An 18163-nucleotide genomic window follows, 5' to 3' on the forward strand; every position below is an offset into this window, starting at 1 on the left:
AGTGTTCATTGCTTGGGATTTTTTCAGTGGGGGTGAATCCATGTGTTTCCATTGCTGTCTCTAATTCTTGCTGTCTAGCTCAAAATGATGACTCCACACTTTTCCAATAAGGTTCTCACTACCCTGGGTGAATACAACACTTTGTTTTTGTTACTGTTGTCTCAAGTTTTTCTGTTGATAATGACAGCCACCATAAACTGAGAAGCAGGGAGATATCTACCTGTTATCTTAATAAAGTATGCTTGACTTTGTCGGCACAATTTGAATGACATGGAAAGCCAGTTTCCCCCACCATTTTATGGATCTGTGCTTAAATTCCACATACATCAGAGTATTGTCAGTCAATTTAACACCCATCTTGCTTTTGTTCTTGTGCACATCACATACTGGCTTTGAGTTGGCCTTAAATCTCTTAGGTATAAAGATGACCATCTCGAAAGTGCCATGGTAACCTTAGTCAAAATGTTCTTGCTGTTACTTCAGTTCACGAGTAATTGATGTGGTGTTGTAAAGGTTATCTGTAAAGAGAAAGTAATGTTTTCCACTGCAATATCCTTTGCAGAATCGCCGTCACACCTTTCACATCTTGTAAACAGTGGGATTACAAACAAAAGGTATGTTTCAACCTGATAACACTTACCACTTTATACCATATATATTGGGTCTATATAGCGGATAACTTCTTAAATTCATGCGGTCACAAGATTAACATGTGCCTTCGTAACACTAATGTTACAAAATGGTTACTTGCGTGTTGTCTTATGGTGTCTTTTTCATGGCACTGACCAGCCACCGTGTCATCCTGAGCCGGTAGACATCATGATCATAGGTATGGAGGGGCGTGTGGTCAGCAAACTGTTCTCCCAGCCGTTTTTAGTTTTTGTGCTTGGGTCCACCACTTCTCAGTCAAGTAGATCCTCGATTGGTTTCACAAAGGCTGAGTGCAACCCACTTGCGAGCACTCGTCAGACCCAGACGGTGTGGAAAGAGAAATACTGCTCAGAGTGACACCAAATTAGAACAGTGTATTATTGATGCAGGGGGAAACGTTATGGAACAAACAGAAATTTAGTGAAAACTTTACCCGTAGATGGTGCTGTAAACATTGTAATGTAAATGAGGTTGGCTACAAATGAGAGATGAATCGCTATACAACATCTATGGTTTGAGTTTCAGATTACACCATCCATACTTTTCAATGTGCATGGCTGCACAAGTTCAGCAGTCAACAGTTGTGGCACCGTAAGTTAGGTAAGCTCATCCACCACAGCAAAGTCTTACTACATCAAATGGGAACAATTGGTTTTTAACTGTCCTGAGGCCAAAAACTGCATAAAAAGCAATAGACATTGGTTTCTAAATGTTGAGGGGCAATGAAATGTGTAAAACACAAAATGACATTGGTTCCTAATTTTTGTGAGACTGGAGCAAGACATGTTGAATATGCTGCCTACTGGTCTATGCCACAAGTTGGCATCAAGAAACAGCATGTTCCACAACAGATCAGAATGTCTCAGGGGTCACATGTAGAATGTGTGCCTTCAATTCAGCTATGCTTGTAATTGGAGCACTGAACCCTACAGCTTTCAGATAACCCCACTGCCAGAAGCCCCAGTGATCTGGATGTACATGCTGCAGGTAAACGACGGCTAATAATTATAGTATTTCTTAAATGCCTCTGCAGCAGCTGCTTCTCTGGCTGTGCAATGTGCAGAAGAGTGCCATCCTGCATAAAAATGATCCAACCCACACATTCTTGCTGTTGAAGTGTTGGAATGATGCTGGTGCGCAAAAGACCTCAGAGTTTACCAGTGATGGTACAGCTAACAGGACCCAGAGGATTCATATAATTAAAAACACACAAACCTTTGATAAACGATGCCATTATCCTACACCGTACAGTATACAGTCACCTTTTCAGAATGAGGTGTATCAGTTGATGTGTGTGCAGTTTGTCTGTTGCCCATATTCTACAGTTCTGATTATTCACATATTCTTGAGGACGGAAATGAGCTTTGTCTGTCCCCAAAATGTTCCATAGCCATTCATTGTCCACTTCCATGCAAGCAAGATATTCCAGGGCAAACATTTGTCCTGCTGGGATGTTAGCAGGAAGCAACTCCTGAACATGAATGGTTTTATATGGATAGCCATGCAGTATGTTTTGTAGGATTTTATGCACCATGCTCACAGACATCCAACATGTGGGTAATTTGCCATGCTCTACATGATTTCACGTCATTGCTCTACCCCCTTGCAATGCTGTGGCCACATTTTCCACAGGCATCAGATCAACTACTTTCCTCCTCTGGCCACAGTGCACTTCAAAAGAACTGGTCTTTTAGTATTTTTTAATCATATTCGGCAGACCTTAGTAAACATCTGACCAACGCCCCCTCTCTCCCATACTCCTGAGTGCGTGGAACTTCTACAGGACTACTGGCACACAGTCACCATTCTTGTAAAAGAGCTCTACCAACAGTGAGTGGTCATTCTGACTCTTACTGCCATCAATTGATCAAATTCTTTTCCAAGACGTTACCACATGTTAATAATACGCTGTTCATATTTGACATCATTCCAAGCATTGCTTTTCTTCCTACAGCGTTTTGAAACTGGAGCTTTAATTATGGACACCCTATTAACGCATGATATCTCTCAAATTCTATTGGTGAAAACTATTCAGGTTTTTTTTTTTCTACAGAGGGTAGCACCCCTCTGACCAAACACGCTGAGCAGCCGCACTGACATGAATCCATCGCAGAATTTGTTAGTATGTAAAAACAAACATAGAGGTGTATTTTTCTCATCTAAACTGATTTCATTGTGCCGTCCAGATTATGCTAAAGTCTTGTTTGTACTAGAGTGAACGGAAGTGAACACAAGTAAATGAGCATTCACAGACAATTCACTATCATTCAGTACAATTCACTTATTCTGTGAACAAGTATTCAAATTGGAGGGAATGGAAAGAATGAGCATTGAGCATACCAGCTCTGTGAGTACTGTGTTGTTGTTTTTTGGTGGTCAAGTCATCAGCATACACACTTCGCTCAATACAATCTAGTTGTATCACAAGGCTAAACTACAATGTTCAGATAGGATTATGTTGTACGGTAAATGCACTGTTGGTGACAAAGAAAGCAAAATCACAGAAAGATGTAGATGTTCAAAGTGTGAAATGTGTGGCAGTAGTCCTCTTACCACATACTTGCAGCTCCAGCATCCTTTAGCCTTATTTCAACCTTCATCACTGGAAAGCAGTTTCACGTGAAGAAAGATTAAAATTTACAGTCAGGTTCTCAACAGCTGTAGATAGGTATGCTACAACTTGTTTTAAATTTTAGTAGTTGCTATATGTCGGATAGTTCCTGATGCTTGCAGTGCCGTATTTGAAGCAGTCACGGAGTTTGTTCATGTACCTATAGAAAAGATACTATCAATCAAGTATAGATAATGTAATGTAAAAATACATATTCAGTTATTATATTGAAAACTCCTAAAATAATAGAGCTGCATCTGTGCCGTAATTACATTACCTGGAAAGAAGGTCACCAGAATTATCAGTTCATTCATGTATTTTTAGTTTGAAAGTAATAAACATAATTCATACCTTTTCATGTATGTTTCCTTTCAAGGAAATGTATTCTGCTGCTCCTTTATAACAAAAAGAAGTACAAAAACTTTTGTACTTTAAATAAGTTTCCACCAGGTGGAAGCGTGTAATGACTTTATCATCTTTCTCACATCTACCATTGGAAATTAGATTGCTTCAGAAATTTTCGACAAAACATATTTCTTATAACTGACATGAGTCATGATCGATAACAAAAGTCGTTGATGTGTGAAAAATAGCTGACTGCGGGACTAAATGCTCTTTGTGCTGTTACACTGAAGCGAGTGCCAAAACAGAAAGTGTGTGAATTTCCTTTGATGACATACTGAAAGGCCAACAATCGGCAGGGTACAAGAACAAATCTGTGAATGCTGTTCCTTCGTACTCACCAACTGTTTACACAAGATAAAATGCTTTTTCTCTTATGTTTGCTGTGGTGTAAACCAAGCTTAAGAGAACAGAGGTCACCAATATTTAGCACTGTTAAGCTCTGTTCAAATGTTCTTCAAAATATAATGGCACAGCCTTCTTGTAACCAATCTTCCTCATTCTTTAAACTTCATTTTGGTATTGCCACTGCTATCCTCTGAAGTATTTTAACATCCATTCTCCTCTCTTGTACCTACTGCAAAATTCATATTTGCAAGTAAAATAATTCCAGGTTTATGTATGCAAAACTCTCTTCGACATTTTTTTTTCTTCTAGAACATAGTCCATCTCATTCTCAGAAATTGTAGGATTATGGCAGAAATCTTTAATGGATAATACTGAAACAATTGAGCAAATATTCTTGTACACTGCTTGAAATGCACAATTGTTGACATTGTGTCGCAGGGAAGTAGTTATTGTTGGAATAATCGTAGTAACAGTAACAACAACAAGAACAGTACACTTTTCAGCTTTAATACAAATTTGTTAATGTCCCACATGTTATTTAGTGCATTTTTGTGTTATTCTTTCATGGGACTATTTCATTTCCAGCTGCATGTCCAGCGCAATCATCCAGACTGCTACAGATTATCTGATACTCAAAATACTGATGGCCCAGCACAGGATGAAATTGGAGAAAGCATAAGTTCTCAGACTACAGCAAATTTTGAAGTAGCAGCAAATGATAAATTGAACTCTGAAGAGTTGTTAGAGAGAACCACACCCAAGAAAGAGACATTTGAAAAGAAGGCAACTGGGACAAGAAATTTTATGTTCACGATGTATGTACTCTTGATGTATGGACCTGTCTGAAGTAGTTTAAGTGCACATACACGTAATTTAACTCTGTAATTACTATCTGAAATCAAGTGAAATGAGTTTGTTTTTGGTTACTAATATTCTTTTAAGACGTTCAGAAGAATCTCAAAGCAGTTTTGATTTAATTTTTTAATATTATTTAAAAACAGTAACTAAATGTCAGTGTCAGAATCTGTTTGATAATCTGTTTCCATGTGTCTTGTAGGAACTTCACTCCCATTGTGGAAGAGGAGGAAGAACAGGAAGAGGTAGGGATAAAAGATAGTATTGAAAGAAATAGAAAAGTTCAAAAAGAGTATCAGAACAGAAAACGGGAGGCAGAGAAAGAGTTTGTAAAGCAAGGTCCATCACAGTTAAGTCTTGAAGAGCTGGCAGAGATACCTCTTCCAGAATCAACAGAGCTACCTGATGGAGATGCAAATGAGTTGCCTTGTCATCATCAGAAGCTCATTCAGCAGCCAGAACCTATTGAGGAACTGGTACAAAATGTTGAGTTTGAGGGTAACCAGAAAGCACACTTGGAAAAGGAATCTAGCCAGGACATTGAGATGGTGTCTGACCAAGAAATGGAACTCTCCCAGAACCGAGAGATAAAGTCTAGCCAGGCAGTGGAACTCTCCCAACAGGAATCTGGACAGGAGATAGAACTGTCCCAAGACATACATATTAAGCCTGACCAGGAGATGGAACTGTGTCAAAACCGAATTGTGGAATATAATCAGGAAATGGAACTCTGTCAACCCCAAGACCTAAATCCTGGCCAGGAGATGAGTCTCCACCAAAGCCGAAATCCTGAGTCCGATCAGGAAATGGAGCTGGGCTCAGAACATGAATCAGAGTCAGGGCCAGAATCTGAGCACAACACACTGCAGTTGTGTGAGCTGGAAACTGGCAGAAAGCATGACCATCAGCAGGAGTGTGAAACTGAAGCGAGCTGGGAGCCAGAGCTTGAAGATGCAGTAGAGTCTGAACCTGACTCCACATCTGAGCTGGAGCCAGAGCTAGATCCAAATCATTGTACTGATTCATGTACTACTGTGAATGATGAGTTTAGTGAAAGCGCTCAAGGGGATAGTTCACAGGATGGAGCAAACAGTTCCAGTCCAACAGTGAAAACCCTCCTCCCTATAATAAGATTACAGAAGTTGGAAGAGGACAAGCAGTTGGGGAGTCTGTAAGTATGGCAACAAATTCAAATTCTTTTACTATGAGAAGTTAGTACTGTAGTCATTGTTGCCTTCTATAGATACAGCTGTGTCATTTTCTGTGAAGCTAAAGTAAGCGATTTGTATTTAAGCTTTTTAAAGTAGTAGACACAGTTCACTCATATTTCTGCTTTTTAAAGTAGTAGACACATTTCACTCATATTTATGATTCTTCTTCATTCTTATTATTGCAATATTTGAAATCATTATACTATTCCTAATGGCAATGGAGAGAGGTTTTCACTTGATGGATTAAATGGGGAAGATGAAATGCTGAAATAAAACTAGCTGTAACAGTAAGATTAGATCCACAGAAAAGCAAATTTTCCTATCAGCAATACTAATTAACTAAAGTGAAGTGGAGACCCATTTTTTCCAATATCTTTTGCAAATTTGATACAGGTGCAATAGTGATCCCTATCACTTTTGATTACCTTAGATCACATGTTTGTTCTTGATTCTTCTCACTTACGTTCATCTGTTTGGAGATGTACTGTACTGGAATGATTGTATTTTGATTCCAGAGACTTAGTTTACTTTTTTGTGTATAATGATCAGCTTTTCAGCCCATAATTGAGTATTTCCAATACTTCCTTGCTTCCCTGCCAGAAATCATTGAGGGTGCATTTACTGGGACAGCTAGGACAAGTCAAGAAATTTTTCATATTCTCAGATTGTCCACAAACATATCTTTCATCATGTTCATCTGTAAGGCCCCCCTTGACCAAGTTTGCCTTCACTGCTGGTACACCTGTTCTAAAGCAATTCGGGCACCTGCAGATCTCCCACCTCAAGTTCTCTCCACTGGGTATCTTCTGTAGTGGAGCGTAGTCATTTGGAGGCTCGGTGAGTACCGTGATCAGAAATCTCTTATGGAATGTAAGTCTTGCATCTTTGCAGGAATCTCCAAATAAAGTGTGGCATTCCTTGAAGATATGCTTAAGCTTCTCGTTGTGCTTGTGATGGACTGTTTGAGAGTTTCAGCCCGCAAGTCCACCAGCTTCGTATAGTTTATCAAGTGGTGTGGTTCTTGTGCAACCAGTTATTGGTTGACGTGTTTAATTTAAGTTTATGTTGACCTTTTTGGTGTATACAGACCTGGACCACACTGGCAAACATATTGTGCTGTGGAGAAGTGCAGTGGCCCAGGCTGTGGTCCTCAGCACCTTTGGTGTACCTTCCCATTTGCTTTTAGTCCATTTTCTCAGCAAGTTATTTTGTGCTGCAACTTTCTGATGGGTCTTCTCACAGTGATGTTTGTACATCAATGATTGGCTCAGTATGACATCCAGGTATGCCAGTTTATCTAGGTATTCCAGAATGATGCCATTCCAGGTTAAAATTCTGCTTTAGATTTGCTTGGTTTTGAGTGAAAGTGGAAGTCGTGGACTTGTGTCTTTGAGGGATTTGATTTAAGGGAGTTTTCCTGGTAGTATATTGGAATGGTGCTTAGAGCATGTACTAGATTTTGTTCTACTTCCTCAAAACTCTTTCCGTGAGATGTGACGGGCAGATCCTCTGCGTACAGGAAGTGGGTCATGTAACTTGGTTTTGGTCATTGGTGTACAGGTTGAATGTACAGGGACTGTGACACTACCCTGGGTGAACCCAGTTTTCCATCATCACCACCGGCTCTTTCTGCCCTCCCGCATGGTAGAGAAAATTCTGTTTTACTGTACTGACGTGATTTTTTTTTTTTTTTTTTTTTTTACAAGCTGGTAATTGTTAAATGTGTCATACAGTTTTGTCATGAGTGACCTGTGGTTTACCGTGTTGTATGCAAAACTTAGATTAAGTGAGGCTAGTTCTGTTATTGTTGTTTATTTTTGTATGCTTCCTCAGTATGTTCAGTAAAGGACAAGGCTCGACTGATGCAAGATTTTCCTGACCTGAAACCAGCCCGTTGGTTGACAGTGAGCTTTGGGTGTATGATGCTTACTGTGTGGTTCAGTATCAGTCATTCACATTGTTTGTACAGGTGACCCAAGAGCAATATTGAGCTACAGTTCTTCAGGGATTCTGGATCCTTCCCCGACTTTAACAGTGCTGTTACCTTTGCTTTTCTCCAAATCTTTGGTGTCTTGCATGTTCTTGAGGCAGTGGTTGATAAGGTCCAGGATCCATTGTTTGGCTCCAGTGCCAAAACGTTTTATCTGGTACATACAAATGACGTTGAACCTTGCTCGTTTTCCATTTACACTGAGTTTAGTCCTAGGTTAAGTTCTTTAAAGGCAAATGAAACAACAAAGTTATTTAATTTGTGCTGTGGGCTTCTATTGTTGTTGGCCTTTTGACGTCTCTTGTTGGGTTTTATGTTCAGGAGGAGTTTATGGGCAACTTGGTTAGGTGTGATACTTTGGGTGGTTGTTTTACTACCTTAGGATCACAGTTCAGTTTTTTGACTAAGTTCCAGGCCATTTTGCTACTTTTGGTCATGTCCATTCCTTCCAAGGTTTTTGTCCACTTCCTCTGTCATGTCTCAATCAACATTTTCATTGGCATACTTCTGCATGAGATAGTCTCTTCATCATGACAGTCCTACTTGTATAATTCTTCATATGTCCCTTGATTCCTGTGAGAACCAGTATAAAATATAGCCTACTAGCTCATGGAATATGTCCCTTGGTTTGGAAAATGTCTATGAAACTTTCGTAATTTCCACTGTTGGCTCGAGTTTCTTTATTTCTGTATTGAAGTTTCCAGCACACACTTGACCTATGTTGCATGTCAAGTATGGCCTATGGTTTTCAGGCATTGGTCAAGCAAATTTACAGCGATGAAGCTGTTTTCAGGGTTGTAACCATGCTTCCATAGTTTTGCTATTAAAGGAGCAAGGTAATTTTGGGTTACGCAACAATCATGAGTTTAGTATCCCCCCAAGCAGACATCACGATGGAGACAGATGAGCTGCTGTGGGTAGTACAGCGGGATAGTGCGACAACCTGCCATGGAAGGTGCATTTAACACATAGTATGGACAGACCAACTTGTGGAGGTGTTTATCTTTGGGCAGCAGTAGCCCTGGCGGACCAGTGCTTACCTGGAGTTCAGCCACTGCAGGCATCTCCTTGCCCTATGTGCCATGTGTTGTTCTTGAGTGCTTAGTCATTAGTTATTCATGTCAGCCATGTGCTGAGTCATTCCTGTACCCGTCTCTCTGCTTCCCGTAGATTGACCCACTCAGCGAATTCATTTTCTTTTCATGGGATTCTACCCCCTGGCTATTATCGAGCCACCATTGGCCATTGAAATATCAATGCCTACCGTGTAGTGTAGTGGTGTTGTCATGTCTGTGCAGATACTAAAATAAGTTATACGTTTCAGCCCATTGTTTCAGTTTGCGCCCATTGTCATCCATTTCTTTGTAGCTCTTGATAGTGCTGTGTCAGTTTAAGTCTCCTATTATGAACTGTGTGTTTTCGTTATAAAGGTTTTGCAGTAGTGTCAGACTGAGCTTTGCCCCAGGGGGTTTCTATGTATACATAATGGTAAAGGTGCTACAGTTGATTGTTAGTAGCTTGATGTTGTTACATTTGGTCCTTTTTGGTGATGTTATGACTATGCAGGTTTTGTGAAGATTGTGCTGCCATATTTAGCTTGTGGAGTTTCCACAGCTAAGTGGTCCTATGTCTCCTTCACCTCTGTGCATTCTATGGATGCATGGTACAAGCCTTTTGTGTGTGCGACAAAGCTCTGACTGCATTTGTTGCTTATTTTTGGTCATCACATTGATATTTAGGCTTGCAATGGTCAAGGTTGGTTCTGGGGCATGACATTTCTCTTCCTCTTGTTGCTTGGATTTCCAGGATACACTGTTGCTTTTTATGACCATATTTACAGAGACCACTGTCCTTCTCTGTTTGGATTCTAAAGAAAGCAACCATATATTTTAACACACTGATAAGACCGTATTCTGAGACAGTGCCATATCACATATTGTCCGATCCGTGGAAGTTTCATTCATAGTCTGGTGTAGTGTTCGTTATGTAGACTGCCCATTTACCACTGTTATTGAAAAAGAAAAAACCATACAGTGAAGGTTATTTGGTAAAAGGTGGACCATCAGTACTTTCCAGAACTTACTGCCAAAGAATCAGAATAAAATAGAAACAGTCTGCAAAGTAATATTTCAAAGTAGATTAAATACATTGATGCAAAGAGGTCTTACTGTTGTTAAGTAGTTTTTGCTCCCTCCCTCTCTGTCCATCACCTCCCCCTGCCCCTCTTTCCATTTTCTTGTCCCCCTTCTCTATCCACCTCCTCCTGCCCCCCTCCCCCCTCTCTGTCCACCTCCTCTCTCCAACTCTGTAGGGCTGTTTTCTCACCGCCCACCCTGCACCCCCCTCCCCACCCAACCCCCCCTTAAATCCCTCTTCCTCCCTCTGTCTGATGTTAGGCCTTGTTTACTGTTATTGCAAATTTAAGATACTGTAGCAGTATTCTAATCATATGTCAATATGCTGTAAATAATGTTTTCCTGTTTTCTATGAAAACCGACTGCAAGAAAGAAAACAAAACTGCTCATTTTTCAATATATATTTTTTGTTTAAAAATGTGTGCAGTGAGAGAATGAGTGTGGAAGAAACAATTTGTCAAATGGTTTAAATGCCCTGCTATCATAGTTAAAACTGCCTGTGAGAATAAAAACAAAAGTGCAAATTTTCATGCCAAAGTACAATACAGCATTTTGTTTCTCGCAGTTTGTAATAGAAAACCAGAACATTGCAGTTTAAAAATATTTATAGCCCATGTCCTTTTGAATGTTCATTAGAGTATCATAAAAAAAATTAAATTAAATTGGTAAAGAGCTTTCTGAGATTTTTGGTAACAGTGTTTGCCCCACTATACACACACATCAAAAAAAGTTTTGCATCACCTCGGTTCCGAGAGTTCTCGAATCTGTACAGAAAATTGGAATAGAGATCAAGAGAAACATCATTTCTGCCCTTTTAATTGTTCATGAAAATGACACATTGCAGATTGTACCACCATACAGCAAGACCTTCAGAGGTGGTGGTACAGATACCTCTAATACCCAGTGGCATGTCATCTTGCATTGATGCATGCGTGTATTTGTCGTGGCATGCTATCTACAAGTTTGCCAAGGCACTATTGGTCCATATTGTCCCACTCCTCAATGGCGATCGCAGATCCCTCAGAGTGGTTGGTGGGTCACGTTGTTCATAAACAGCTCTTTTCAGTCTATCCCAGGTGTGTTTGATAGAGTTCATGTCTGGAGAACATGCTGGCCACTCTAGTCGAGCAATGTCATTATCCTGAAGGAAGTTATTCACAAGATGTGCATGATGGGACGCGAATTTTCATCCATGATGCCGAATGCCTCGCCAATATGGTAGCACTATCGGTCGGAGGATGGCATTCACGTATCGTACAGTTATTACGGTGCCTTCCATGACCACCAGCGGCGTACGTTGGCCCCACATTATGCCACCCGAAAACATCAGAGAACTTCCATGTTGCTGCACTCGCTGGACAGTGTGTCTGAGGCATTCAGCCTGACCAGGTTGCCTCCAAACATGTCTCCAACGATTGTCTGGTTGAAGGCATATGTGACACTGATCAGTGAAGAGAATGTGATGCCAATCCTGAGTGGTCCATTCGGCATGTTGTTGGACCCATCTGTACTGCGCTGCATGGTGTCGTGATTGCAAAGATGGACCTCACCATGGATGTCAGGAGTGAAGTGGCACATCATGCAGCCTATTGCGCACAGTTTGAGTCATAACACCACCACCTGTGGCTGCACAAAAAGCATTATTTGACATGGTGGCGTTGCTGTAAGGGTTCCTCCGAGCCATAATACGTACGTAGCAGTCATCCACTGCAGTAGTAGCTCTTGGGTTGCCTAGGTGAGGCATGTCATCGACAGTTCTTGTCTCTCTGTATCTCTTCCATGTCCGAACAACGTCACTTTGGCTCTCTACGAGACGCCTGGAAACTTCCCTTGTTCAGAGTACTTCCTGGCACAAAGTGACAATGCGGACGTGATCGAACCACCGTATTGGCCGTCTAGGCATGGTTGAACTACAGACACCACGAGCTGTGTAACCCCTTCCTGGTGGAATGACTGGAACTGATTGGGTGTCGGACCCCCTCCGTCTAATAGGCGCTGCTCATGCATGGTGACGAGCTTGTGCGCCACTGTCTGACGACCACCTATTTCAAGTGGAGAGGTCAATTTTATGAACAAACTAACGGTGTAGCTATGGGCTCACCCCTATCGCCTATCGCAGCAGAAATTTTCATGGAGGCATTTGAGGAAACAGCCCTCCAGTCCGCACCATTACGTCCTAATTGTTGGCTTCGCTATGTCGACGATACTTTCGTCATCTGGCCCCACGGAGAAGAGGAGTTAAAGAACTTCCACAAGCATCTTAACCAACAGCATAGGAAAATTCAGTTTACAATGGAAACAGAGAAGAATGGGGTGCTGCCTTTTCTCGACGTGGAAGTTTATCGAAAACCTGATGGTAAACTTGGCCACAAAGTGTACAGGAAACCAACCAATACGGACAGATACCTTCACGCCTCCTCCCACCATCACCCCACGCAGAAGAAGTCCGCCCTGCACACGCTAACGAAGAGAGCGTACAGGATAAGCGACGAAGAACATCTGAAGACAGAACTTGAACGCCTCAGGTCCATCTTCGGAACTAATGGCTATGGGAAGCAGATGATAGACAGCACCATGTCGACAAGGGAGAAGACTAATAGGGAAGAGGAGAAGGAGGCACAGAGCATTGCTGTGTTACCATATGTACAAGGGGTCACCGAACGTATTGGCAAAATTCTACGAAAAGCCGACATCAAACCAATTTTCCGAAGCAGAAACAAAATATCAGACATGCTCGGTTCTACCAAGGATGCAGTTGACAAACTACACACAGCTGGCGTGTATGAAATTGGTTGTGCGTGTGGATTAGTCTACATAGGTGAGAAGGGATGTCCGATTAGCACAAGGCTCTCGGAACATGAAAGATATATCCGCCAGAAACAACACACTAAGTCAGCAGTGGCGGAACACTGAGACGAGTGTGGGAAACCAATATTTTTTCAAGAAGCCCGCGTCCTGGCGAAACAGCCTCTCACTTTTAAAAGAAAGATTAGAGAGGCGATAGAAATAGCCAAAAGACCCGCCAACATGAATAGAGAGGATGGGTACAAGCTTCCGAGGTCTTGGCTGCCTGCAATAGCAGGGCTACGGAGTGGCGGCAGAGCCGTGGCGGCCCATGCAGACACGCGGAGGGCCGCAGTAGTGGTTGCGAGCACACAAAGCAATGGCACACCGCAGCCGGCTTCTGGACAGCATGGAAACAGTGTGATGTCACAGCCATCACCTGTTCGCTATTCGTCCGTCTCCTCCAATGGGGTGGATTAATATAAAGACCAATAGAAAACAGCTATTTCAGCCAATGACAGATAATAAAGGAAACACCAATAAAGCATACCTTTCACCCCTCCTCCTCCTCCTTTTACAGCCAATCAAGTAACGACACGGTTTTCTCGTGCAGCTATTTAAGGAACCAAGTGTGTTCATTTAGCAGTTAACATAAGGCCCTGATGAAGGCTAGCTGCAACGCTGGCCGAAACGTTGGCGCATTTTAAATTATGACGATGTGGTCTGATACCCTGAAGAATTTTATTGAAGATCTGCAACTCTGTTGTGTTCACTTCAATGATGATATCTCATGTGAAACTGTCCATTGTCCATTTAGAGGAATCTTTCATAGTTACGCAAAACTCCTCACATGATTCAAATTCATTGATGACATTCTTATGATCTGGATACAGGATGAGAACACTATGATTGTGTTCTTCCAAAATCTTGTTATATTCTTCTCTATTTGATTCACCTTGTCGACTTCAAAGCTTAAAACATAACACTTAACTGTGTCAATTGATTCAGTAGCAATGTTTAAAATACTGACTTCCATCTCATTTATGGCCCCATAAGAATCTCACCAGCAGTACTTTTAATTTGACTAATTCAGAATGAAAAATTCCTTTCGTAGAGCCTAGCACACTGCAGTTCCCCTTGTGGAACATTTAATTTTGTGTTGAGGCCTTCACAGACAGCAACTACTCTGTCCATCTTATCCAAGAACAGATTTTATCTCCAAATACACACAACACTCTTTACATGCTCCGTGATCAGCCACAAAGCAGTGCACCCCTCCAGCACATTTGGTTATGTTTAGTGTTACCCGATAATGAGGACTATATTTTCCAACTCTCCCACTGTGTTATGCAACTGCCCATCCAGCTTACAAAATATTCATGCCCATCCTTATGCCACTTCTATTCCCCCCCTCCCCACCCCAACACCCCAAAAAAATCCTAATCCTATTGTTGTAGAAGACTCAGAATCATTGCCAAAAGTCTGCCTCCTCCTGCAACTTTGTCAGTGGGATTTCTTACCTCCATCAGAGGCTAGGAACCACATCGTTCTTCATTGCAACCACTGTCCAGTGTTCAGTGTGATCACAATTACAACAAACTACCCAATTATATGAATGATCAGTGCTGTGTCCAAATGTTAACCGCCGGCCGGGGTGGCCGAGCAGTTCTAGGCGCTACAGTTTGGAACTGCGCGACCGCTACGGTCACAGGTTCGAATCCTGCCTCGGGCGTGGATGTGTGTGATGTCCTTAGGTTAGTTAGGTTTAAGTAGTTCTAGGGGACTGATGACCTCAGAAGTTAAGTCCCATAGTGCTCAGAACCATTTGAACCAAATGTTAACCAGCCTCAAGTTTTCCATGTTACTGTTCTACCTGACCCTAGCTCGTTCATACCTTCGTTTCATTACCTCTACATCTTTTTCATATTCTGCTTCTCATATTTCGCCACTGTACTCACCCCCCTCTAAGCTTTCCTGTGTAGGTGGCAGTCATTTCTCCAGCTCACCCCAACATTTTCCTCACTAAGATGTGCTTCGTTGCCCACTCCCTCCTACACATTTCCAGCATCAGCCTCCACCCCAATCAGTCTCATTACTTGCTGCCAGGTGGGCAGCAACCTGGCTTACAACTGTTAGCTGTGAAGGAGGACTTGCAAGATATTAGCAAGTTACTGTCCTTCTACATATGCCTGTCTGCTGTTTAGCATCTTTTCCATGTGGCGAGTAATGATCTACCCTCAAGTACATTATCACATTACTTTCTGGATTTTTCTGTCTATTTATTGTTAATTTATTATGTTTTCATTTCACTAAATCTGTGCTGTTGAGATTATTAGAAATTAATCATGAGCAGTAGATACTTACTCTGGGTATTCTTAGAGCCCAGTTTGAAGAAATATGTAAAGTTTTGTGTAACACAAACATTGAAGTTTTATTGTGGGCAGCTTGGATTTAAACACAGTTCAGACTTTCAGATCCACATTAAGAGTGGGTGAACTAATAAGTTAACCAGTTTATTAAAACTAAACTGTTACTTAAATTGTCTACAAGCCACGTTTTTAAATTTTTACCGAAACTTTTCAACTATCCTTTGATAACTATAATCTAATGATCACAAAAACTTGTAAATATGTGCATTTCTTTCCCTTAACACTTGAATATTTGTAATACTGCTCTGACTGCCTTTTATTAATCAAAGTCAGACTCTCACTACAAACTTCGTGTAATCCTTCAGTACAAATATGTTAACACATTGTGAAACAGTTACATGAATAAAGGTTTCTTGAAATTACTGCAACCAGTCACCTTTTGTAATTTACACCTTCTGTATGTATCCATTGTTACATCAATGTTTATTGTTGAACAGGAATTACAAACTTAACCTGACCCTTACTTGGATTTTTCTTTATTGCCTTCTTGCACTTCATTGCAGAAGAAATTTGAAAAGCCACCATAATGTTTACTTGTCACTCAAATTTATATTGACATGCAAAATTTAAAGAATATACATCTACATCGATACTCTGCAAATCACATTTAAGTGCCTGGCAGAGGGTTCATCGAACCACCTTCACAATTCTCTATTATTCATATAGCGCACAGAAAAAACGAACACCTATATCTTTCCATGCAAGCTCTGATTTTGCTTATTTTATTATGGTAATCATTCCTCCCCATGTAGGTCAGCACCAACAAAATATTTTCATATTCGGAGGAGAAAGTTGGTGATTGAAATTTTGTGAGATGATTTCACCACAATGAAAAACGCCTTTGTTTTAATGATGTCCACTCCAAATCGTGTTTCATTTCAGTGATACTCTCTCCCCTCTTTCGTGATAATACAAAACGTGCTGCCTTTCTTTGAACTATTTCGATGTACTCTGTTAGTCCTATCTGGTAAGGATCCCACACTGTGCAGCAGTATTCTAAAAGAGAACTGACAAGTGTAGTGTAATCAGTCTCTTTAGTAGATCTGTTACATTTTCCAAGTGTGCTGCCAGTAAAATGTAGTCTTTGGTTAGCCTTCCCAATAACATTTTTTGTGTGTTCCTTTCAATTTCAATTGTTCGTAGTTGTAATTCCTAGGTATTTAATTGAATTTATGGCATTTAGATATGACTGATTTATTGTGTAACCAAAGTTTAATTGATTTCCTTTTAGCACTCATGTGGGTGATCTCAAACCTTTCGTTATTTAGGGTGAATTGCAAATTTTTGCTCCATACAGATATCTTTTCTAAAACATTTTGCAATTTGTTTTGATCTTCTGATGACTTAATTAGTCAATAAATGACAGCATTATCTGCAAACAACCTAAGACGGCTGTTCAGATTGTCTCCCAGTTCGTTTATATAGATAAGGAACAGCAATGGACCTGCAACACTACCTTGGGGAACGCCAGAAATCACTTCTGTTTTGCTCTATGACTTTCTGTCAATTACTACGAACTGTGGCCCCTCTGACAGGAAATAACGAATCCAGTACATAACTGAGACGGTATTCCGTAAGCATGCAATTTCACTTCAAGACACTTGTGTGGTACAGTGTCAAAAGCCTTCCGGAAATCCAGTAATACAGAATCAATTTGTAATCTCTTGCCAATAGACTTGACACTTCGTGTGAGTAAAGAGCTAGTTGTGTTTCATAAGAACAATGTTTTCTAAATCTGTGTTATCTTTGTGTCAGTAGACCAGTTTCTTCGAGGTAATTGATAATGTTCGAAAAGATTAGTTCCAAAATCCTGCTGCATATCAGTGTTAATGATATGGGCCTGTAATTTAGTGGGTTATTCCTACTACCTTTCTTGTATATTGGTGTGATCTGTGCAGCTTTCCAGTCTTTGGGTACAGATCTTTTGTCAAGCGTATGGTTGTATATGATTGTTAAGTATGGAGCTATTGTATCAGCAGACTTTGCAAGGAACCTAACTGGTATACAACCTGGATCAGAAGACTTTTTGTTAAATGATATAAGTTGCTTCACTACTCCAAGGTTATCTACATTTACATTTCTCATGTTGGCAGCTGTTCTTGATTCAAATTTTGCAATATTTTCTTTGTCTTCTTCGATGAAGGAATTTCGGAAGGCAGTGTTTAGTAGCTCTACTTTAGCAGCACTGTCTTTGATAGTATCTCCATTGCTGTCACACAGAGAAGGCATTGATTGTTTCTCGCCACTAGCATATTTCTCATACGACCAGAATCTCTCTGGATTTTCTGCCAGGCTTCAACACAAAGTTTCGTTGTGGAAACTGCTATAAGCATCTCGCATTAATGTCTATACTAAATTTCGAGCTTCTGTAAAAGATTGTCAATCTTGGATATTTTGAGTCCATTTAAATTTGGCCTTTTTTTTTTTTTTTTTTTTTTTTTTTTTTTTTTTTTTTTTTTTTTTTTTTTTTTTGTTCCGTTGTTTCTGCAACAGTGTTTCGACTCAATTTGTGTACCAAGGAGGATAAACTCCGTTGTTTGTTAATTTATTTGGTATAAATCTCTCAGTTGCTACCGATACTATTTCTTTGAATTTAAGTCACTTCTGATGTACACTTACATTATGTGATCAAAAGTATCCGGACACCCCCAAAAACATACGTTTTTCATATTAGGTGCGTTGTGCTACCTTCTACTGCCAGGTACTCCATATCAACGACCTCAGTAGTCATTAGACATCGTGAGACA

General features: G+C 40.6%; 1 protein-coding gene across 3 annotated transcripts in view; it reads left to right on the top strand.

Moving 5' to 3' along the window:
- Positions 1 to 18163, top strand: part of LOC124554729 — a 284948-nt gene that overhangs the window by 139188 nt on the left and 127597 nt on the right. For all 3 annotated transcript variants that reach the window (XM_047128375.1, XM_047128377.1, XM_047128376.1), the window contains exons 12-13: positions 4598 to 4827; positions 5070 to 6038. In XM_047128375.1, the coding sequence (XP_046984331.1) occupies positions 4598 to 4827; positions 5070 to 6038 (1199 nt within the window). The remainder of the gene's footprint in view (positions 1 to 4597; positions 4828 to 5069; positions 6039 to 18163) is intronic.

This window comes from Schistocerca americana, chromosome X (genome assembly GCF_021461395.2).
Source record: "Schistocerca americana isolate TAMUIC-IGC-003095 chromosome X, iqSchAmer2.1, whole genome shotgun sequence".
Taxonomy (NCBI): Eukaryota; Metazoa; Arthropoda; class Insecta; order Orthoptera; family Acrididae; genus Schistocerca; species Schistocerca americana.